Raw genomic sequence first — 25,127 nt, forward strand, 5'->3', positions numbered from 1 at the left:
TTTTTCGTTGCATGTCCGTGCTATACCGTCGGAACGAAGCTTTTTTTTTATTTGATCAGACAGGTTCTGCTTGTCAATGGTGCTTCCTATGTGGATGGTGCTTTAAGACAGTTCATCCGTAGCAGTTAATACTTTTTTAGGTTTCGTTAAAAAGTGAACCGTCAGCCACATTTACGGTAACTTCGGTAGTGGTAACGATCATTAACTTTTCTAACGGGTGAAATTTGTCATATTTGTACAACGGCGTTGAGAGCCCCCTTCAATTATTCACGAAATGCGCAGTCGCCCGTGTTGCGAGACTTTCGAGACGGCGGTTTGCGCTGTAACAAATGCTTTGGTTTTGTTCAAACACGGGCCTTCCATCCCCGGTCTTGATTATACAAGCATTCCTTTCAGGCCCCGTGAAATCTCGCGCTATACAAAAATATGTCTCCACGACGACGTTCAGTCGCAATACCCAAATATGAATGAGTGTGTCAGTTCTCCATGAATAATAAGCCAAATTAGAGCGCTCAAAACGGTGCACTTTCAATTTCATTAAGAAATTACTGTGCGGCTACATTGGCTGAGTATAAGCACCATTATATTTCGATAGATATATCAGATTGCAGGCACAATTACCCATCGTCGATTATTTAATTTGTAAGTTTTTGCTTTTATATAGTCAAAGCTAAATGATGTATTACTTATCTATTAAATATGATTGCATTATGTAATGCTTGTGAAAAGCCATGACTCGTAAAATTAACGATAATTAATAATATTAAATTGATACAAGGCAAATGCTTTCGGACGCTCGACAGTGATGTCACAAAAACAACCAATTTTACGATTCAGAAAACATTAATTTTTTAATTAACCAAACGAAAACAAGAGACCCTCAACACCCAGGTATCTGCACCCATATGGAATCACAGTTATCGTAGTATTCTGATGAGGGCAACACGAAATCCGCGTAAAGAGACATTACATTAGTTATCAGGGCACATAATGTCGAAGAACGCAGTGAAACATACACGTAAACCCGTACACCTGATACTAGTATACTAGAGCTGCAGTAACCTGTTAATTAATTAGTCAGTCTTCAACTCATCAGTGCGCTAGTCTTTCGTTGTTCCATATGCATACACACACGCATATATGTATAGTGACTGAACGACACTATACATATAAAGTGACTGAAGAATTCGCTGCTTCCCAAGAAAACCTAGTGAGTAACGTATCTGCCCGCTAATCTTGGCGTAGGTTCGCACCAGGGCATAGCCAGACACGTTACTGGGAACCAGCCAGCCGAGGGTCTAACGTCGGACGTAACACTCGAAACTTTGGGTAGTTGCTACGTTATGTCCCATCAATGATACATACTACACAAGGAAGTTATTTATATAAGGCAGATACAAACCACAAGCGACCCATTGCAAATGCACAAATGTAAAACCTTCCAATCCAACAATTATATAACAAGACATCATACAAGCAACAAAAGTATCATTTCATAAGGATTCGAGTTAACTAGCATTTACTATATAACCATTACTATGAAGCTCAAATTGACCATAAAAAATCGTCAATATATACAGAAATTTAAATGTAAGATTACTTCAGCAGCGTGAACCTGGCCTGAGTAGATTTTTAAAGACAAACAATGAGACTGAATAATTTTTAATAAACAGAAATACAGATAAAAATCAAATACGTTCTTACAGTAAGCAGAAGCCGATATAAAGGTACAAAAAATCAAGGAAGCAACTGGTGACTTTAAAACAATGTGAAACTATAGTTGTTATGCGGGGAAAAATAGAAATCGATTTTTCGTCTTTTGCAATTGAAATCTCAGCCAAATGGAATACATTTTAACACTGTATTTAGTAAAAAAAAAAGAGCAACGTAGAACTGAAACCGACGCAGTATAAACACACACATACAGATAACCTAAGTAATAGGTATTTTACAGAACTGGTTAAGTAAATGTTAGTCTCCTAAGAATGATGGAGCCCACTGGTCCATATTTTATTTGTTATCATTTCGGATGCCTTGTCAAATCTGCTGCCATCATATATGAAGTCCAGTGAATTTTTAAGAAGGCACATTATATCTAGTATATCGCTTATATCGCCGATGTTCCATTCGATTCAATTAAAGCAAGAAATATAGTTCGGCTTCTTTATCGTCATCTTCTGCTTAAATCGGTAATCTCCAGAAGACTGCGGTCTATTGTGCAAAGGCGATAGACGATGTAAAAACGGATGCCCGGGATATTACGGGTCAAAACCCATATGTGACTTATTATAAACCTGTGAATGCCAATGATAGCTGCACAAAACAGCTCCGGCCGTTCATTCACGCTAGTCAGCGTAACGAAACCATCGCTCAGTCACCGTTGATGTATAATTTTTATATAAGATAAATCTCACTACTGCGTGAACATCGTTTAAAATGTTTTCTTTATGCGCAAGACGAGCGCCGCGAGCCATGCCATTACTGTCCACCTCTGTACAATTCCACGAACGTTAACAATACTTACAATGATACCCAGGGTGTACGCGAGTTTAACAGTGATAGGTTCAACAGGCGTCAACGATGTACCAAAAACCACGTACGTGTGAAGGGGAGTTGGGGGTGAAAGGATTTGGCGTCTGCTTCGCCCAGTGAAAAATTAACAAACCGCTAAAGAACACTCGCTTGTAACCGAAGTTCGCCGTTAGTCATGGCTGTAATTCGGCGCGTTAACATCCAGCAATTTCAACCGATGGAGCCTTATCCAAGTTTGAAAAAGATTTTTGGCAATTTCCGCTCCCTAATCGATAGGTAGGCATTGCTGATGTCAAACGATTTGCGGTCGCCGATTTTCTTTTATCGAAAGCCTCAACAACATTGGCCACATCTTCGATGCGGCTTGACCTTTGGCCTCAAGTGACTTAAGGCTCATTTAAGGTCTTCTGAAATGATCTTTTCCCGTGCTACAGGCTCGTTGGTTTCAAACTTCATAACCGCACAATTTAGTCGACCATCATTCATATGAAATAACACTAACCAAAAAGTCCCCCTACTTGTCCTAAATAATAGAAGTTTATTGATTTCCTATGAAATGTCAGCGACATATACTGCGTTGCCTTGGAAATCTTTTGCTTTCTTAGTATCAGCTCCTTTCAATAGCTTGAAAGGTGAAAGCTGGACTTCCTTCCAATTGAAATGCCCTGGAGATTTGGCAACAAGTGTTGCGGCCTCGGCGCGATTCATTCTTAACCGGCATTGGTGAATCATTTGATTTTCCGCCAAGTTCACATCTGCTTCCGACATGTTTTATCCTGTTCATGTACAAGATATCAGATATTCTATATCAGATTCTAGAAACGAATTTTCCGACCTTGTGAAACAAATCTTGTTTGTCCAAGGTTTTTTTACGTACGTCAATTAGAACCATATCTTGAAATAAAGTATGGATAATAGTTTCCATATTTGGGATGTTTGTTAGTGGCTGTGAGAGCGCCCATGCCGTCTTCCGATAAAACACGAAATTACATACGTGTGCCGTTTTGTTATGTGATTGTTCCTTCCGATAAAGAAGTGATTAGTAGCCCGCTGTCGTGATCCTAGTAATAATTTTGGTTGAACTATAGACACTGTAAGTATTTTGTAATCATAAAAGGCGTTGAGGGCACCACTTAATTAAATTCGGAAAGCGCAGTTGTCAATAACGAACGACCTCGAGAGGGAGTTCTGTTCCGCTACAAATGCCTTTATCTCATCGAGGCTGGGGGGTCTCTAGTCCATCGTATAGAACACTTCTTTTACCGTGCTCTGATTTGGATGCTTGACTGCTGATAAAAAAAACCCGTGTCAAAGAGGTCAGCTTGGAAACTAAATACTTCCTTGGCACCCAATCTATTTTATCGTCGGCCGTATATAATAATTAGATTTCTGCAGACTATACAATGGTGCTGTGTTAATACAGTTTCTTGGCTACATGTACGCCAAGGTTACGGTGAACTGTTGTCCTAAAGCCGCAGCGAATTTCGCCGATGCGATCAGGCTAGCATCGTTTTGCGCCGCGAAGAGATTTAACATGATTTTAATTGGACCGATCACCCATTTCTGAGTTGCAAAGAAAACTTACCATAATAAAACATGAATTCCTATCGTTGAATTTGACGCGCTTCCGCAAATTTAATATTTAAATGTAAATGATATGGGTTACAAATGGGTCGATTCATCTTGTGTCGAATGTCTACGTGCCTTAATTCAACAGGAAAATGAAATGTCTATCAGGCACTGGGTCGCACAATAAGAGCCCTTCGCCCAAATCATAAAGAACATCATGTGGGGCAATGCGGATCTCTCGCGGTTTTCAACCCTGTTGCTGCTGAGCTTATCGTCACAGCTTATACCAACTGTACCGTATTATATATATATATATACACATTCTACCTTGGGTTTGTATGTACGAAAAGATACAATTGGTTTGAGAATAAACATTAACTTTAATAAAGTTAAGGTGCATCGGCTTTTAAGAGCTTGCAACTAACAACTTCATTACCTGGCCTCGAGCTAAATTACAAAAATCAGTTTTAGGTGTTCGCGGGGCTACCACTAAACAGTTGTAGATTTGTCAGTCTTATCAAGGAGCCCGTAACAGACGTACTATCGCCTACGATGCTGAAATACGCCAGTATTATTTTCTCTCTTTAAAGATAACATGTACGAGTACATATGGGATCCAGCTGATTTGCAAACATCACCATTGGACTAACTGAAAAATGTCTAGGACGTTAATGCAGCTGTTGCAGGATCTTGCGGTTCTAGTCCACCATCCGTAATTAATTTGCCCACTATGATTTGTCAAGCCATTAGAATAAACGTTCCGTCACACTGATAGAGCAAAATAGACAGTGCCGGTAGAAATTATAGATTTACCCTTTAGTCTCGCTTTATTCACGGACCTATTGTATATATGTAAAACAGTGATTTTGTTGACTTTGTGATCACGTACGGGTATTGTCTCTTAGCTGGCAAGGCCCTTAGATTAAATGACATCATAGTAAACTGCTGGAAGTTTCCTTTTTTGCACCCGTAGCAACATTTCGGTAATCGCTTACATACATGTTTTCAAGCTTCATGCATACGTTTCAGTCAAGGGCTACCTATTTTTTTTTTGGTTTAGCCTGACGAGTATAGAATAATAGGATACTGCTAAGTGCCAGCTCATTTGTTTATTCCAAAGTAGCTGTAGTAATCGGTAAGTGTAGTAGTCGGCAGGTAGAAAACTGTATGTATTTTAAAAATTTATAAGGGTAAGGCTGTGCTTCCTTTCATCCTTAATTCTATATGAACCGCTTTTGACACATATCAAAAAGTGCGAAAGCTTCTGTGAATAGATCAAAATAAAAGAATAGGTACTAATGAACTGACTCAAAAACCCTATGCAAATTCCGGCGTGTAGCGTTAGCTTGATCATATTTAAAGACGTGCATAGAAGTAAAAAATTATCTAATGATTCAGTTACTTTGTTTCAACTTGCGCTACGCGTACTGCAATGAAAACACAGACGCGATTGATTTGAAAACGGCCTTAAGAAACTGAAAAAGGAATACATTGTTTAAAAAAGACACGCGACATATCAAAGTAGTGTAGTAGACGAGCATCGATTCATGATGAAATATTAGCAACAAAATGACATGTTGCTAACGAAATTCTTACTGAAGTCTCGGGGGTAAGTTTTGTTCCACAGTCAGAAATATCTACGCTGAAAACACACTGCGCAAAAAAGTCGATTTATTTTATGATAGCTCAGAAAGCTGTGAACAAAGCGAAGACTAGTAGTTTGAACGTAACTATATGCCGGATAGCTTTTACAGAAAACGTCATCACTCTGTGCATGCATTGTGGAAAACTAATAGGTAGAGGTAAGCGTTCATCTATGGCTAGAGACGTATCCTCACTGCTACTGCCTGTCAGCTGTCATTTTTTACGTTTGATCATTCAGGTTGTATGAGCAACCTTGTAACCTCATACGTTGTATAGCTTATGGCCAGTGATAGGTGTTTCCCCTTTACATTTGACTGGCAATAGGGACCTTGAAGAAAGCTCATAGTAAAGGCATCACAAATCATTCAATAAAACTAGTTTTGACCGTAGATGCCTTTTTAATTGCATCCTTGAATTTGCTACCATCATAGCTTAGATTTAATGAGTTCATGAGGAAGCACATCTGATCAACAATGTCGTCGATACGTTTATGAATTGGTTTACCCGCCCCATGGCCGGCCTTCGTATCGATTAGGGATAAAAAGGGTCGCAAAGCGTCATCGTTGGGTTTCCCCGTTTGCTCACGATTTTCTTTAGATTCAACTGACGATCTGATCGTAGAGTTCATGTGGAAATTACTTTGACTCTGCGCACGATACTGTAATTCCGCTATGAATTTTAGTGAATGAGACGGCACAACTCGATCATCGTGGTCGGCAGTTGTAATCAGCAAAGCGGGGTAGTTCTCCAGAGACTGTGGTATATTGTGTAAAGGTGATATGCGATGAATGAATGCGAACTCAGTAGCGTTGTCCGGGCTACCATAGTCCGACACCCATGCGTGGCCAATAGTAAACTTGTGAAACCTTAGAAGATCTGCAACGGGAACGCCGGCAATTGCTGCCCCAAAAAGTTCTGGTCGTTGATTCACGCTGGCTAGCGTAACGAAGCCGCCATTCGAGCGGCCTGTCAACGTTAGGTTTGCCGCAGACGTATAATTGTTCTCTACGAGAAATCTTGCTGCTGCGTGAACATCGTCCAAGGTATTTTGTTTATACCTCAAACGGCCGGCGTCGTGCCACCGTTCGCCGTATTCACCGCCTCCGCGAACGTTAGCAATGCTCACAAAGAAACCGAGTGTGTAAACAAGCATGAGGTTGAATAGTGAAAACGTCGGTGTTAACGATGTACCGAATCCACCGTACACGTACATCAGTGCGGGGTTAGAACGACTTGGCGTTTGATTGGCGCGATGCATTATGTACATCGGTATCTTTGTATTGTCAGCACTGTTGAAGAACACCTGCTTGTATTTCAGATCCTCAGTTGTCCACGACTTTAACTCAACTCTTTTGTACTCGACCAGTTGAGCAAGTGGGGTTCGATCCAGCTCACATCTATAGACTATCGTTGGGTTAGCAAATGAGACAAGCTGAAAAAACACTTCCGACAAATGTCGTTCGCCGCTCACCAAAGTAATGCTTCCGATGTCAAAGGGTAGTTTCTGTAGTCGTTCTCCTTTCATATTGAAAATCTCAATCACTGTGGCAACGTCTTCAATATAGCTGGCGATAAATTTGTTTCGACCCCTGACGTCAACCGACACCAAGGCCCTTTTTGGGTCCTCTGGAATGACCTCTTCCCATTTCTCCGGTTCGTTGATATTGAGTTTGATCACAGCGTAATTCGGACGATCGATATTAGTTCGCCAATAATAGGTATCCCCATCATTAGTTATGTACGATAGTTTTGAGGTAAACGTGCCCCTAATTGTTTTCAGCGGTGGAAGTGGTTTGAGCTCCGATGAAATATCGACGACGTACACCATGTTACTGACGAGATCTGCGTATGTCTCGAGGATAAGCTTCGTTCCGCAATCAGAAACATCGACACGAGTTCTCCATCGAGGGTGATCCGGAAACTCGGCCACAAGTATATCCTCGCTTTGATTTCCGCCCAACCGATGATAGTAGATTTTTTGGTTTTCCGCTGCTTTGGCATCGGTACCCGACACATCGTGCCCTTTCCAATCGGGATACTGTCCATAAAAGAAACCCTTCTCATCATGCGCCCATGCCATGTTTGAGTACCGGACCCTTTCAATTCGATCAGGCAGATCCTGTTTGTCGGAAGTTCTTCTTATGTAGATCGTTCTCCAGTCAGAGCCGGACTTCGAAATGGCGTAAGCATAATAGTTGCCAGCTTTCGAAGGATATGCACCTGCTATGGCGACAGTACCGTCTTCCGAGAAAACGTTAGGATCAAGGAAAACTTCTGCTGACTCATCACTGAGTTCTTTTTTTCGATAAATCACCGACTGATTCTGTAACCCACTATTATGATTGTAGTAATAATAAGCGCCAACTTTTCGTGGCGCGGTGAATCTCTCATAATTATAAACAGCGCTCAGAGCATTTTTCATTTCTTGGCGAGAAACACACTCGTTAATAATAAACGGTTTCGAAATAGAATTTTGCGCTTTTACAAATGCCTTCGTTTCATCAGCATCAGGATTTTCCATCCAGCGATATACATCATCAACCTCGATTCCGTGAAGCACTTCTTTCACTTGGGCTCGCCTTGGCTTCGGGTATTTGAACGTAGGTAAAAGTCGCATGCTGAATCCGGCCCCGATTCGATCACCTAGAACTAACACTGTATTTTTTACACCCTATATATTTATCTATCGCTGTCAGGACACTGTCTTCATGCCACAATATGCAATCCACAGGCCGCGTGCAGCTATTGTCTGAACACTATTGCTTCTAGCAGCTGGAAGCCCAGATCCGTTACCTATGACCGGTAGCTGGTCTTGACGACTGAGCTTGTTCAGCGCGCCAATATTAAACTGATCGTCGGTTACTGCTAGACACCGCAGGCGACAGGCTACCCACTGTGACGTAGGGTGAGGGCCGCGATGGCAATCGTCGCGAGGAGGGCACCGCTAAACATAGACGCGAATGAAATGCCACATATCATCACGGGTAGATCGTCTGACGCCCGTTATGGCCACGAACAACGTGGCTACGTGTTGCGTACGTTGCCCCGTATAACATTTTTTTTTAAATACACTTTCATTGTAGCAAAATACTACCCGTTTAATAAAACGGGTGGTAGACATAGTAGACTTCTTGTCAAGCACTGTCATTCGTAGAGTTCCGAAAAATGAATTAAAAAAAGATACGGACCAAGAGTGCGCGCACGTGTATGCTTGTTGAGTCGGTTTGTCGCCTTTGGTCAGATTGACCCTTGACCACTTAATCAGCTCGTAGATAGTAACAGTCGCCGGAAATAAACAGCGCACAGATTGACCAAGTTTATTTTACGTATTGACCAACAAATGGTTAGTCATTACTATGAGATACAAAACGTTGTCCACTCGACATTGGATATCGGTCGACGCAAACGTTCGATGAATATAACGGTTTCGAACAGAAAAAAACAGGTATGTCCCTACAATATACGGCTATAGTTCAATTGGTGAATTCGCTACAAAAGAAAGATCGTCTCGCAAAGAAGAATGAGCAGGTACTTTGCAGCCTTTTTTCATTACCTCGCCTGACGGCTTTTATCTAGCCGTCACCTTAATTTAAACTGTAGTTTGGTTGTGTGCTTTAAAATGTATATGATTTTACGTTATGCTGGTTCCTTCCCGAGTTCATGGGAGAGTAACACGGCCCATAAATAATCATTATTGGACATCACGCAACAATGAAGATCAGATAATCCAGTAAGATAATTATGTAGTGGTTGTGTAAAAGTTATATTTTTTTTTACCTATTTTTTCTGAGGTGGTTATTTCGCAACGCTTTATGAGAAGTCAGCCACTGTACGAAAACAAACACACGCTATAATTTTATTGTTACACCATTGGACGTCGAGTATATTTTAACCTCAAGGAAGTTTGACCGGGGCCATGAAGATACGAGCAGCCCCTACCTGCATATCGGTGGAAAAACACCAATTAACTTGGCCAAGAAATCTGCATTTGTGGACGGTCTAATTAATAGAGACCCAGATTATAAGCACGTGTTCTCGTATTTCTTTTTGCTTCCAGTGTTCATTCAACGACAAATTATTAGGTAGATTACCAAGCAACTGCTGCGATTTGATCGAACGTTATTATCGACGTAAATATTATCTGTCACGAAAACTGGTTAACAACTTACAGTAGGCCGAAAGCGACAACATTTATTCATTCATTTGTAACTTTACGATTCTGGCTTTTAGTCAGATGGCGAACAGATCTATCGCAATACCAGACAGCGTATGATCTATAGTGTCGTTCCTACAAAACGTTAAATAAGACGTATTAACAAGTACTGCTGTCGTGTACTCAAGAGACGACAGAGGAAAGACAATTGTATGTTTTTCCCTAACAATCTCTGATTGTTTACTCGTATCACTGTGAACTTACCAGCTATAACGCGGAATATCATCACAACCGATGATATGCCTGAGTGTCCTGAAACCTAGAGACTTTCATTTGTATAGTCCTTCAAAAATTTCAATCGTTGCAAATAATAGGCAAGTGTTTACTAGAGCTTGTCATATAAATAAGCAATGAACAAATTGCTCACAAAGCTAAAGGGTCACTTAACAAGGGCAGCGAACGACTGACGCGTTACAGAGCCGTCTCTGCCATTCTCTATCAAATTCTTTTGCACATATACTCTACACATATATATATATTTGAGTACGTATAACTAAGGAAGATCTAGTCCGGTAATAAGTCAAATAGATGAGTTGTATTTTTCTGAAGTTTGTCATTAAAGCTAATCTGCAAAGCGGATGCCGGTTCATTTTTTTTTTTAATAACTTTTTTGTTAACGATGTTGCAATAATCGTTCCAACAGCTTCGACGTGCTCCACATATAGTTCAGGACTGTTGAATGATTTCTTTAATTATAGAAGATGGCCATAATAGAGGATTTTAATAATGCTGCGTCATGCTAATCTTCTAGCGTGCGATACCAAAAGCGCGAAAACGATCAATACCTGTATGAACAGGACTTTAGTTACAAACAGGACATTCACATTTAACAATGGAGACCCACGATATAATAGGACGGGTGCGTAAATATCGCGGCGATAAGAACCGGTACGAATGTAAGTTAATTTTCAGTCTCTCATTATCGGCGATCTGCTCAATAGAATTAATACAAAACTTAGAAATGCCCGCGTACATTGACTTACGAGAGCAACTGTAGGCAAAATAATGATGGCCCATTTATTAATTCTTGATAGCTTAATATTGAGATAATCTACTGTCTATAAGAATTTTAGAAGATATTTTGACTAATGGTGTTCCTCTATAAGGCAGCCGCTTCTATGATCAAAAAAAGTTTTCGCCATTTCTAAATTTAGTAAGAATGTATCTAAAAATATGTATAGTAGATTTAATAATAACAGATAGATTTCATTGCAAATCAGCGTACTGAAAGCGAAAAAAAAAAGTTTGGGTAGATTTCATTTAACGCCTTCGTTGTCGGCAGCGTCTAAAGCGTCATTTAATATTGATAGACTTCATGCCGTGCTCAGTTGCTTACAGATTTTTTTTTTTTTGATAAGATGCATTTACCACTTTGTAAACTCCGATGGTGACTCTCTGTTTCGGTTGATTTCTTTTGGCAAATAGTAAATTGTGTCTGTGTCAGGCAGTGGCTGCCAATAGCTAAATACACCTTTTGGCAGCAACAGGGTGTCGCCTATTATATTACATTCAAAATAAAAGAAAAATTGTTAAAAATCTAATATCGGCTCATATATAGTTGTAGTTGTTACCAAGTATATGTGTAAAATCCAGGTGGAAACGAAAGTACATGAAACAATCGTTAAGTCCAGAGCCCTTGCATTTATGAAGTCTGTCAACAAAATGAATTTGTTAAGGTTTGGATACAATAATATCACGTGCTCCATCAGATACTGGCTTAACTGCGACAATCTGCTTTCAAAGACGTTCGAGTGTCTCCCGTAATGGCGGAAACGGTGGTGCTCTTGACATGCTCTGCCGTCGGCAAACTTTAAATCTGGTCACAATTCTTGTGCTGAGACACTGAAAAGCTATATCTATAAATGGTATCTTTGAAGCCCATGAAGGGAACTTTGTACAGAAGAGACAAGCAAATTCATTAGGTCAAGACGATTCGACTGTTTATTCCAAAGAAAAAAAAGGAACTGTTTATGTGAATGGTATTGGCTTTACGTTTAATGGTGGGTGGTATATCTTGTGAATTTACAGTCAAAACGTGTTTGTGCACCAAATTCACTTTATAGGGAGGGACACGTGATGGTCTAGATTGGAAACTAATGCTGTTTCATGCTGGAAGCCAACCATCGGAAGCGTTTATTTATATCATCATAGCACTCTCTATCCAATCGGCGTGGACCTAACTCCACATTTAACCAACCTATGTTGATTTCCTTACCACTGACTAAAGGACGCAATAATTTAATTAATGAAAAGATAGGTACTTTCTTCCCTTTAGGAGCCGCTTGTTTTTCACACGTATTGTCCTACAGCTCATTAGCTCTGTCTAACAAGACTCAAGCGCATATAGTGAAAGAAACGAATTGACTATCTACACGCATATATATATATATGGTAATTCCAAAGAGTTCATAACTCTGCGGTAAATAGTAAAATTTAAATATCGTTTAAAGCAAAAAAAGTTAAAATAGGAACTAGCAGAATCTGCTTATCGATTGCAGGCCACTGGATAAAAGAACAACGAAGGGTCTTTCGGACATAGAAATCAGTTGCCGCATAGCCGACGTGAAATTCTAATCGGTGGCAACTTAGTTGGCAAGGTGTATGCAGCCATGGCAGACTCGTTAGCGGGAGTTTGGCGCTTAGAGAGCAGTGACGATTTTGAAGCGCTAATGGCTTCGTTTGGTGTCGGCTTAATCATGAGAAAACTGGCAATTAAAACTGTACCTACATTAACCATACTAATAAAGGTAAGACTGATCTATCGTTGCTTAAAGCCCCTTTAGAACTTGCATAGGTAACACAACTAAGTTGGCTTTTAAATATCAAACAGTCTACGGATTAATATAATTCAACCTAAGAGGACTGTTATGAAATAATCTATTGCGCGAAATGTTCGATATATCCTCTCAGCCGGCCAATGCATGTTTCTATCTGCCAACAACTAGCAAGACCATATAGTACTGCCACTACGGTCGGCCATGATATTGAACAGTGCAAGTGTATTTCACTGAAAATTTCCATTTGGAACATTGTGATTTGCAGCAACCTCGTCATATCTGGTTATATAGAGTTGTATTCTTAACGCAGTGCTGAAATTAACGCCCGAAGATCGCCCTAGTACTTGCATTACTCCGTATTATAAAGTTTAGTCAACGACTAACGCTTCTAACGTATCTTAGCGCGTAATCCAGCGGCACGTTGATCGTCTATAGATTCCACCCACAAAGTATGTGGGCTTTTGCAACGGTTGACAATAAAGATGTACTTTTTAAGTAAACCAGTGCGCTTGTTAAAAGCGCTCTAACGTCGTATCAAGTCACACAAGGTTACAGTATTCGTGCTTTCTATATAAACCTGTGAATTTTATGTAAACATGGAATTCCACGCAGGGCTAGAATGAAAAATTTGCTTGACGTTTATCTACTGACATACGTATGTTGTGTGCTTTAATCGCGACCGTAAGATGGGAGCTAGGCTCCGCTTGGAAATTGCCTCGAGTAATTAGCAAAAACTGATCCGAGAACAAAATATTGTTGCTGAGAAAGAGCGCCCAATCTGTAACGTCTAATATATGTATTCTTCTGTTCTTTTTCTGTATTAGGAAAAAGGTAGCTACAAGCATTCTAGCGTATGACACAGGAACGTATATTATAAAAATAGTCTGTGTTTAGCGTTCACTTCATAATATTGATAGCAACGACCAGCCAGGTAGTTGATTCAGACCCGTGAGCGTGTCGATAAAAAATGACTGAAACCAAAAACTATCCGTTGTCAAATATTAGCATTGTTATTTTTCCAGTGTTGCCTATACGTCTCGTGATTTATCAGCCTGAGAATGAGGTCGCACAAATTTGATAGCTTTCACCGTTAAATACGGAAGACGCGTGGCAAAGAAGTTTCGGAAGCGTTCAGTATTTAAATAGGTTATAGGGCATAACAACGAAGATCTCTACAAAGCTAAAACCAACGGCGTGACGACATGACGAAAGTCTGTCGACGGACATATCTTTCTTTGTTGGCATAGCTGCAGCGTAAACAGCCGAGCCCATTATGAGATAGTGTTTCCTCTGTAGTTGTAATTCAGCAACCCCTAACGCCGATTATTTAACACTTGTCTTTTACATGTGCGTTATTCAAGTCAAGCCGTAAAAATACATCGTATGCGCAGTGTGGCCTTTATTACCAGTGAAGTGCCGCGTTCGGGGAAGAAATTGACGACGAGTATGTAAGAAGTTGAAGTCGTCGCGACGTTGACAATGCAAAGATAGGAAAATGGGCACTTCCACTGAAACTCTTTTGATGACGGTGGCTGTAGTAGGTTAAGAAGCACTGCGCCCTACTGAAGAGATCTGAGTCACGAAAAGTAAGACACTTGTTGTTGCATGTTTTAGAAAAAGCTAATTGTTAGCTGGACTGCACGGAACTTGCTTGTGTTCTTTCGTGCTGCATACGTCACGACGCAGACTGGTGCACGTGAGAACGTCGAGGGCATTTTTCATGAAGCTACTTCGGTCAGAGATTCGGCATACAATGGAGCGCAGGACAAGTTAACCCGCCCGCCCTTGAGCATCGAAGCCTCGCTTCAGTCTTCTGACAGTCGAAAAAATGGGTGTCTTCGGTTCTTTCAACCAAATGCCATATTGGCAGGGTGCCTTACAAAAGCAGATATTGTCCAGTAGAATTGCGAGCACATGGAATTCTTTTGATATCTTACTAGTTTGCTCATCGATCCCTTATAGGTTAGAGGATCTCCGTGAAACTTGCCCGATGGCAACCTACTGTGTTAAACAAGAACTAAGAAATTTGTTTCTCATGGTAGCCGAACCTTTTTCCAGGACTAGCGTTCTAATGGTATCTAATTTAGTTTCTGCTAGATTGTTCGAAATCTCTACAGCCCAGTGTCTCTCAAACTAACCCAAGTCACATTCGCATTCAATCTGGGTATCGTAGAAATACGTTGTGACAAACTAATCTACAGAACCATTTGTTGCAACAGTTTAACTTGTAGAAAGTAGGATGTACGTGATCATTTTACGTGCAGGGCGTTCTTGATCTTCGAGCCTTCAGTTGTGCCGTCGTTGCAGATCCATGTTGATAGGCATATTTATGGAATCTACAATGTTATGTATACGTTGTAGTCTGATGTTGATATTTAGGACTCCTTTTAAATTTGAACGATTCATGTTGGGTCGTTTATCGTAGCGGATCTACGCCCGTCCGCTTTTCTGGTATTATTTTTGCCCGAATAATCGCTGTTTTCTTTAAAAATTTTAAGAAGCATTTCCATCAAACAAATTGGAAGAGCGAAAAGGAATGAAAATTCCCCATATTTTTATTATTATTATTATTATAGACTTTTGGCCGAAAATTTGATTTTCGTTTTTTTCTTTTTTGAATTTTTCGACGTGGACATCGTTAACAAAGAGATTACACATGTCAGTATTGGTTGACATACGCCTACTACTAAAAAACAAAGTGAGCTATAATACATTTCATAGAAACCTGTTTTAGTATTTATTTATTGTTTAGATACTATTCTACATACAAAAATCTTGTTTTTCTATTCAGAACGACAGTGAATGGGAGATTTGTACCGAGGTTTGGTCTAACACATGGACGACGAAATTCGAAATTGGCAAGGAATTCGACGAGAAATTACCAAACGGTAAAAAGGTTAGTAGCAAAAAAATTTCTAGGGGGAAATTGTCTGTGAGCATTGCTTTCCACTCAGTACAACGCTTATATAAACCATTGCTTGTCAGTGTTGTACAAATACTATAGGACACATTAGCCAGATACTAATTAAGCAAATGAACAGACTTCTCTCATAGATCCTATTGTAAAGATGCCTCTATTTAAAAAGATTATAGCTTCGATTTTCTATGTGAAGTCTACTATTAATGGTGGTAGTAAGTTTCTTTCCTATACGTTTTATCGATTGTTCATTTCACACCGTTCTTATTATCTTTCTATACTAGTGATGCGTACGTTTTTTTCTAGCCTAATTTAACCTTTACAAAAACAAATTACAAGACCTTTGAGTATTCTATTTGAAACACGCGTTGTTAACTTACCACAGGAACTATCTTTATTCCAATAAATAGTACTTCAGCTGCTAATATATATCTACTATTTTCGTAAGCAATTCTCATGGTTCGATAGGTAATGCGGCGTTCGTCATCATGATCAAACACTTCCAACTGGCAATAAAAACGAAAATGTAGTTGTTACCTAATAGCTTATTGCCCAGGTCGAACGGTCGCTAACTTGGTACGTGTATGGGAACACAGATCGTTTCATTCGGATTTTTTCCGCTATGGAAAGCAGTGCACTTTCCCAGAAACAAACAGTTTTAATGTCTCGTTCGTTACACGAGTCTTTACAAAAAGAATTCTAGGCAATCAATATAAGACGCAACTTCCTCTAAACGGGTGGTCCAGTATATTGGGAAAGAATAAACTTTATGCCTGCAATTATCCCAATATGACCTACGATGAAATAGCGCGGAAAGAGTCTTATACTTAACTAACTAGCGAAAACTTCTTCTTCGTTTTTTAACTAATACGAAAGCTAGCAGTAGGACACGCCAGGTATCAATCAATATTAAACCTACTAATATAATTAAGCATCGCAGACTAAACGCAGTTGTTTCGATCGATAAAGTTTACGAAAAAGCAGCTGTTTGTATTAAACGTGACACCTCCCGTCGCTAGCTGTTTGCTCAGTGTGTAGTGTCATTTGGAAGTGGATCACTAGAAGCATGTTGAAAACTTATTTAGCACCAGATCACCCAAGGCTATGAAGTTACTTTTAGATTAATTCTATTTCAGAAATATCTTTTGCTGAATATGCATTGTGAAGTAAGTTCTACCATTGTGTTAACGGTTCTTAATTCAGCCGGATCGCTTGATGAATTCAGAGAATTGGATGTCTGGCTTATATCATACGCGCATCGTGCACGTCTGGCATGAGAACGTCCTCGCATGCTCTTGTTCTGAAGTCAATTAATAGCTCTGAATTTGCGTTGTTTAGGTAGATGTTACACGAGTCGAGTAATGCAGTTAGTTATTCCCAGATCCCAAAACGCTAACTTAACACAATGTCCAAGCACGTAAAGAAATCGTAGTTGTTGTTAAGTTCGTCTCAGTCGAACCATAGCAATCCTGCATACGGCAAGGTATTTTCAGCTGATTTCACATCCATTCCTTAATTACTAAAGTAATTTAGACTAAGGAAGTTATACGACATCAACTTCGCAGCAGTCTCTAAAATACAACTCAGATACACGGCCTTTGTAACGCTTTGTACTTTGTGCTGTACAATATTACGTATATATCTTAATTTGAGACCGAATAGCGTGCGATAGAATAAGCCTATCAATATTTTGATGTGGACAAATCTTCCCCCAGCAAGTTTTGGGGTTAAATGATCATGTAAGCCTAGCCTATACGAATTCTACGGCGTATTTACGCTATTGCGCGTGTTTATATTAAAATATATATATATATATATATATATATATATATATAAGCTGCTATTATTATAAGTTATAGTAAAATACTAGTGGTGTTATCGGCGCTAGCATGAGGGATGCTAAGTGTCGAAGCGCCGCTTGGACACAGCTCCTGGTAAAGCACGTTCGGTAAGCTGACTGTAATGTGTTTGTAACTCTATTTTTATGCATTGGATATATAGGTGAGGTTCGTATGCAGCGTCGTTGATCAATGTCTTGTACAGCGCCAGATAGATTCGAAATATCCGACGAACATCACCAGGTAATACAGCTTGTTCGTTTTACTTACGGCGTTTCTTATACTGACACTTCTATAGGTCCACATCCCAGGTGAGCACATGTTGCGGACTATGGAATCATTTTAGTACCACTGGACAGTTATTATGCCATCGTAACTGCAAAGCTTGAGCATACCGTGAATATTGTCGTACCACATGTCAAAGGTATTATAGGCCTGTTTGTTTGATAAACTCATCTCAGGACCATCTGAACTTGCTAAAACTCCGTAATTTACGCAGGTGGGTAGAGAAATCAACGCTCATAACGCGCATTCAACACAAGAACGTGATTTGCGTTCGCCGCTATACCAAAATAAGCCTGCCGTTACCAACAACTGAATGACAACGTACCAATATTTGAGCTCCTTATAGATTGAAGTAGATAAAGATAGCAACCTCAAAATAGCCCCAATCTTCTCTTTCCGATTCGGGGATATATCGGCTTATAATAATTGATTACACAAAGGCACATGATCTTCAAATGGGAGAAACCTGAAGTGACGTTGTAAGGACATCGGTAACTGCGCATAGTGACGGACGAGCCTCTGCTCATAGGTAAAGAACACCGATTTGCTTGTTCAGTCGTTTACATGTTGAGTTCTATTGATATTTGTTTGCCATTAGAAAGTTGACGCATTTTTTCTTTAAAAAATGCGTCAACTTTCATCGCTTTTAATGCAGACACTGACCCTTTTCATGTAGAGTAATCAGAAATAATAAATTGACATTATAAACGATTCCCTAGCCTAAACGAATATTATATAGAAAATGTAACAAACTCTCTTCTGACGCTCATTTCGTGATTGGCTCTTCGAGTAAATCGTCCCCTTTCGAAGCCGTGGTAGACGGTGCTTCATGCTGGTCACGTTGTGGAGTGCTGGTCACCTAATCTTCTCATTGATTGCGACCTGCCTTTCATTTTGTAATTTTCTTTGTAATGGTCATCGACCGAAACACTGGAATGCTAACACAGGGTCACTGATAGGTACTTAGATACTTACCTATATCTTAATAACATAGTATATGAGCTACAGTGTAGCGAGAAGTGTAACGCCAAGCGTGTTAATCTAGTGAATGTTTTATCAAAACAAAGCTGCGATCATTTCTCACATCGTTTAGTTACCGGACTAACAACGCTAGTAGAATTTGGGCTGTGAAATGTTTTTATTTGTTGTTGTCGTCGTCGTAAGCTGTCACGGCCCATAACACCGTTCTTCATAACATTGTCACTAATCCCGATACTCTAAATATTCGAAAAGTATTCGTGCCATGTCTAGAACGTCTAGGTAGCGTTCGCTCTGTCCTGTTATAACTCACTGCATAGTACCGCCAGCGACTATTTCTCTTGTTTGTTCTCACTGTTAGTTCTTGCTTTTCTAGCCAGGCTCTCGGTTACCTTCTAAAACCATTGCAATTTCCTATGGCAAACAAAAGCTGCACGAGATTGAGAAATGCCATCGACACGGCTAGTAACAACCAGGGCACTGTTGTTCCTATGAAGATGACATTGTTGTTAGCTAGCTAGTGCTAGACTGAATCATTTCTACTGATTTTCGTGTTGCAGCTTCGTGTCAGCGAGGCCAATGAATGAATCTTGCGTTGTATTGTACAGTGTGATGGCTTAATTTAACTAAGAGAACGAAGAACTAATGAAAATGTAATTTTTCAGTCAACTTTTTAATAACTACCATTTCGTAGTTCCATAGTGTATACAGTGGGCTTGACGGCCATTGAAATAATGATTATGCATGGAAGATGTGCATAGATGTATCTAAAGGTACGTCATATCGTCCCCTAACGCTGCCACGTGCATTGGGCTTAATGTAATTCTTTCGAAACAGACCAAATATCTGAACGATCATCAACCGAGTTCATAACCGAGTTGAGCAATTCCGTCAGTTTCACTTAGGTGAATTTGGTTTTTGCTTACTAAATTTTTTATAATTTTTTTTTGCTGTACAACCTGTTTTAGTAGACAGGGCGAAAACGTTAACATTGCAGTATAGAAGCATAATTAATTTGACATTTATAACGCCTATATTTTGCCAGTAAAATACTAGAATTTGCTATTTTGTATTTTGAAAAATGTCCGTCATTTGGCATTTTTCGATAGTATTCATTGCTCAATTTATCGGGATCAAAAAATCCAGTTCGATAAACACAGGCGTTTTCGGAAATGGCTTCCTATACAAAGATATCGCAACGACAAGTGTTCGTTGTTTTGCTGAAACATATCTTCACAGCTACCACTATCATCACCATTTAACTCACTGTAACTTCTTTGAAAAGGCTAAACGCAAAATGTCCTTGGAAGGTCAATATATGCCTGCCGAAACATTTTCGTCCATGTTCATTTAGTGTATAATGCGTAAGTAAAAACAAAAATGAACGACAGGCCGACAGCCAAGCTGCTTGTTGTAGCTCAATTGTAGTACAGCCTATTCGGCTAGTACGTCGAAAACGTGTTGATAGAAAAAATGCATGTTGGCCCGCACAATGCCTTGTTGTATCATCGTTGTTGTTGTGTAAATCATTGCGATAAGGTAGAGTGACGTACACGTAGTTCCACTCGAATATGAAAACTCTGAAAATCCCGTTTCCTAGGTAATTGTTTCAACTGTGCATACTTCTGTGTGCAACAATTTCATAAGACCATCTACTTTGTCACTGATTTCAAATAGGCAACGATGTCATGTCCAGCTTTTGCCTAGATAGAGAGGCAAATAGCACCTAAATAAACCCCGAAAATACGCGCTAATGGATAGTAAGCATTTGATGCTTCATGCAAACTAAGGGTTGATGTCGAGGGTATTCGGTGAAAATAAACGTTCGGAAAGGAAAATCTGTGTCGCGGATCCAGTTCAGTTAGGTTTATCTTCACCTGCCCCTATGCAAGCCTTCATAGGCTTCGGTAATAACGATATTGTTCGTCACAATAAGGTATCATTTCATGATTCAATATGCATGACTGTTGCGGACTGATGAAACGAAAAATCACTTGTGTGCAACGGGTGCCTATAAATCAGTTTTGTTCAATTCTAGGTTAGGATCCTTGCGTGTACATTACAATTCGAAGATTAGAGGTGATAAGACTCGGGTAACTACTCCTTACCTGCATCGATACGGGTCAAACCCATGTCGAACCTCGATTTTACGAGCAAGTTTGCAAAGGCAGTATCTTCGGAATCGTGATCTGATCGTTGAGCATTTGTAGAGCTTCACTAAAACATCTTTTATCTTTCCAGATATAATACCGATGAGTTAAATAAATCACAGTTACTTTTCCACAAAGCGTTACGTCTGATTATTTTTTTACTTTCTTCAGTTTAAAGTTGAAACATACGAACTGTTGGTAGTTAGCAAAGTTATAGCTTGAAAAATATCCGTAGAAAAATCGAAATCGTACTTAGCAGATGAACGCTGTTTATTGAAGCAGTGTAATTTTGTGAGTCTGATGAAACGCTAGAAATTACTTGCCAATGGCTAAAGTAGAGCTGATCTAGAAATACTTATTTAAACACGAAAGTATTCGCAAAAGGCATAGGTTTACCTACATCTCCTTATATCGTGGATCCCGCAAGGATCTCAGTTTGAATCAGGCTCGACATTGCTAAAGGCATCCCCGCATCTGACCAAATTATTTTTAACGTGTGCTCGAATTGTGGTGAGTAAATAGGCAAGCCTGTCCCGTCGATAATTAACTACAGATTATTAGCATCATCGATTCGAAAGACGGAATCCGGAATAGGCTGTAAGATCCGGGTGTTAAACATAACCATATGCGCCATATTAGCGATCATGGATAACGTAGACAACTGGCTACAATTCTGTTTTCAAATGTACTCGGAGTAGACTCCTGAGTCGACGACTTTTTTAAAGAATTCCCGATAGGGGCTTTCAATTAAGACATCAAAAGCTACCTCGATGATTACTTTAGCCTATGGGAAATCGCTAATGAGCTTCATATTTATTCACACCTATTGCAAGCTTATCTCGTTATAAGCGTATAATAATTTACTGTGAGAAATCCATAAAAACTCTGTCGAGTAAGCCGCAGAAATGGAGCCGTGCGGATTATACGCAAAAAAGTGTTCTCTCCATACAGATTTTTCCTTTCGACAACGAAAACCAATTGCTGTATGGTGGTCTCTAGCAGCTATGTTCTTGAAATGTGTTACGCAGTTTTTTCTGTTCCGTCGTAGCCTAAATCAAACAGAGTTGAAAATTCGAAGCTTCCTTTGCGCTGTCATGGGGACCATTATATTAATACCATTAAGAGACAGATAATGTGTGGTGGGCAAAGCCACTTTTTTGTGTGACCCAACCGTATCAACGCTTCCGATTTATAGCGCGGTTGGGCCTGTCATTTGGATTACATTTACATTATATTACAACAATTTAACTAGGTTCTATTAAGGGTAGTATATAGGGTAGACCAAAAGTCAGTAGGCGTATATGCTCCAATATTGAGTCTTCCAAAAGTACGAATAAATTATCACCTTTGGAGCCACTAGAGAAATTCTAAACTTATGGAAAAGCTGAATATTAATCTCGTTTTCTTACGGAAAAAGCCCTTCATTCAAAAACTCTCTGTAATTAAAGAGAATAAAGGTTAGCTTCTAAACCATATCAAGTTTTAGCTAATGTTCGCGCAGAACTACATGCGATATTAAATCTATGAAACTTTTACACCTTTTATTTTTTGCATGCAATCGCTGAGATATTAATACCCTGTGAAGTCTGTAAAAGAACGCTGTGCTAGGATTTACATTGGTGTATAACTATCTGTATGCGAAAACATACCTACATCCAAGTTTCTTATCCTTACTATATAATATCTGCGGTAATCTAGTAAAATTTGAACACTAGGCCGTTAGATGTTTGGGACCATGATCTTAAACTATATTCTACGATAGAACACTTTGAAAGCAATCGTACAGTAACTGGTAAAAATGTGAGAAGCATTTCCGTAAAAATAGCGGTCCAACGTCAAAAACAACATCGCGCGAATCCTCCGCCGGCGATCGTTTATCCAGTTCCGTGGGTATTTCAAAGTTCGCAGACTGGTATCCGAATGTAACTTGACGTGATTGCAAGATTCATAGCGTTACCAGCAAAAGCGCACTTACCATCTCGCCAATTAACGTAACAATACTCTCTAGTAGAATTTTCTACATACATAAGATATATCGGTTTGGTTAGACTGATCGAAGATATCGCCCGCTAACCTTTTCTTTACATGTACCATCACTCTCTATAAGTATGGCAAAGAGCTATCGGACAATTTTCCCTTCCGTCACAAGCTGAGGGTTGAAATGACTGATAAACTTCATTCGTTTAACCGAAAGGATAGAGAGCACTGACAGAAAAGTTTGATTTTCTATTGTAGGCAGATTTCTGACGCGAAGGGAATAAGCGCTAAAAATGGAGAAGTTTTAAATATTATTTAAAATATTTATAATGGTTTAAAATATATTAGGTAATAACCCGTGCTGCGCGATTATTATTACCGTCCCTGACGTTTTCGCTTACAGCGACTGCATTTACCTTCAGGTTGCCGTTAACTCCTATTGCATTCGGATCTACTAGTGGAAGATCATTGAAAAGAAATTAGCACTTACCTATAACCATATCTGAGACATTTATAATGAAGGTGATCTTAACTAAAAAGAACTGGTTTAAAAAACAATTTTTTTTTTAATTTGGTCATTATATTTTGCAATTTTGTATGTATACCGTTGATCTCACTCAATTTTATATACAATAATATAAACTTTCTAATTGAATATATTGATACTTTAACTTTAAGCAGTTAGTTCTCTTAGACTGATAGCATAACGTTAAACAAAGCCTGCGTTTGCAATAACATATGTACCTTGCGTAGTTTTTAAGTTATATACGTACCCTGTAAAGACTGAACTTCGATGTCATGTTAACGGTTGATAGATCTCTGCTCAGAGGGTCGCAATTAAGCGTCGTATTAGTACAGCTGGTGAACGCTGTCGTCGGGCCATAGCACCTTTTGTAATCAACTGTGTTCTGACTAGGCAGAACTAGCAGAAATGAGCCGAAAATACAATGCTTTATAGAATAGTCTTCCGTCTATAGAAGATATCATCAGTCAGGCCATGACTCTAATCGGCTGATAGTTTTATATTAATTAAGTGTTAATCGACAACAATGTTTATGTATATAGAAATGTATAATTCTGCGGAAAGCCACAAAGGAAAGCTTATAAAGCGTTGGGCAAAAAAGATTGAAAAATCCTTCATATGAACTTATGTACTCGATATAGTTACTTCGTGAAAGAAAAAAAACCGCACATTTACGACAGAATTCGTTCTGGGAGTTTGACTACCGGAAAGCTTCTCAGTTGAACCGGGGCCAAGATGTTTTCTGAGCTTATAGTAGCGCAGGAGTATGTCATGGTAAACCTTTTCGAGGAGAGATCTAGGAATATATGCTGACTACACACGACGATGTGGCGTCGCCAGCTACCCGCTTCCCACAATCGTTCACCATTACTTTCGCTTCCTTGACAAAGAAATCGTGCAAAGGCAGCATTCGTCGTAGCAACGCCTTAAAACTTAATGTTGTCTTTCTCGCTCTTTTGTGATGCATCATTGCATCTTAGCGCGAACCGCAAGCGGTTAAGTATTCTAGGCACGTATTTATTTATTTTCCGCAGCAATCTCCATTAAGAAAGCGTATATATCTTTTCGTCAACACACTTCTGCTTTATTTGTTATCTAACGCAGGTGATTCATGAAGGCCGTCGGCTTGTTTCATTTCAAAAGTCCTGCTACTAAATTGGGACTATTTATTCTACTACCTAGGTTGTGGCAGGACATTAATAAGAAAGCTACTCTGTCAGAAAGATTTTACACTAAAATAGTACACTAAAATAAAAAGGTGAACAGCCAATACTTGTGCTTTATCGCCCACTTAGAACTAGTCGCTTTATAAATGTGGAAATTTCGGAGCTAGGTCATACGTACACCCACGGTTGGCTTTGTCTGACCGAATCACCGAGACATGTTGTAAGCATCCTTCTACTGTTATGCTCTAAGCTGGTTCTCTTATGCAGAAGCGAGGCATCCCGGCTAAAAACATTGCAATAAATTGTAGCAGAAACTGCAGAGAAAACAAATGAACAGCAGTAGCGAATTTGTTGTTAGAAAATACTATGTGATAATTTCATGGACGAGGGTAATTCAGAAAACGTTTTTTGTTTTCCAGAGATACTGACGATTTCGACGAAATATTTGGGCGTTTGATACTAAAGACGTGAAATGTACAACGCCTATAGTATTCGAAAGGACACACAATTTTCCTCAGAGAATTTATCGCTTCAGCTACTTGGGGGACTTCCAACGTA

The 25,127-nt window shown here is 39.4% G+C and overlaps 1 protein-coding gene and 1 pseudogene across 9 annotated transcripts; one reads left to right on the plus strand and one right to left on the minus strand.

Moving 5' to 3' along the window:
• Positions 1-6,106: 6,106 nt before the first annotated feature.
• Positions 6,107-8,362, minus strand: LOC111254676 (prolyl endopeptidase pseudogene; annotated as a pseudogene).
• Positions 8,363-8,760: 398 nt separating this feature from the next.
• Positions 8,761-21,040, plus strand: LOC111254811 (sodium/calcium exchanger regulatory protein 1-like). 9 transcript variants are annotated; one of them, XR_015316462.1, is made up of 7 exons: positions 11,515-11,958; positions 12,457-12,705; positions 15,527-15,631; positions 17,654-17,733; positions 18,216-18,304; positions 20,431-20,660; positions 20,792-20,907. XR_015316462.1 is itself a non-coding variant. In XM_022816058.2 (6 exons), the coding sequence occupies exons 2-5, from the start codon at positions 12,568-12,570 to the stop codon at positions 18,256-18,258; spliced, it is 366 nt and encodes a 121-aa protein (XP_022671793.1). In that variant the 5' UTR covers positions 11,517-11,958; positions 12,457-12,567; the 3' UTR covers positions 18,259-18,304; positions 20,792-20,924. The 9 variants fall into 9 exon arrangements, 4 of the variants coding, with proteins under 4 accessions (XP_022671790.1, XP_022671788.1, XP_086830295.1 ...); XR_015316463.1 differs by having other exon boundaries at positions 20,431-20,613; positions 20,792-20,893; XR_015316465.1 differs by lacking the exons at positions 17,654-17,733; positions 20,431-20,660 and adding an exon at positions 17,789-17,801 and having other exon boundaries at positions 11,514-11,958; positions 17,990-18,304; positions 20,792-20,848.
• Positions 21,041-25,127: the final 4,087 nt, after the last annotated feature.

Source organism: Varroa destructor, unplaced genomic scaffold, assembly GCF_002443255.2.
Source record: "Varroa destructor unplaced genomic scaffold, Vdes_3.0 BEIS01000007.1, whole genome shotgun sequence".
In the NCBI taxonomy this organism is placed as follows: Eukaryota; Metazoa; Arthropoda; class Arachnida; order Mesostigmata; family Varroidae; genus Varroa; species Varroa destructor.

Bases quoted from the DNA above. Each gene is read 5' to 3' on its own strand.
- LOC111254811 (XM_022816055.2), top strand. From the start codon at position 12,568: ATGGCAGACTCGTTAGCGGGAGTTTGGCGCTTAGAGAGCAGTGACGAT. The intron at 12,706-15,526 runs GTAAGACTGATC...TTTTCTATTCAG, and splicing joins CATTAACCATACTAATAAAG to AACGACAGTGAATGGGAGAT. The intron at 17,734-20,791 runs GTAATACAGCTT...GTTCAATTCTAG, and splicing joins TATCCGACGAACATCACCAG to GTTAGGATCCTTGCGTGTAC.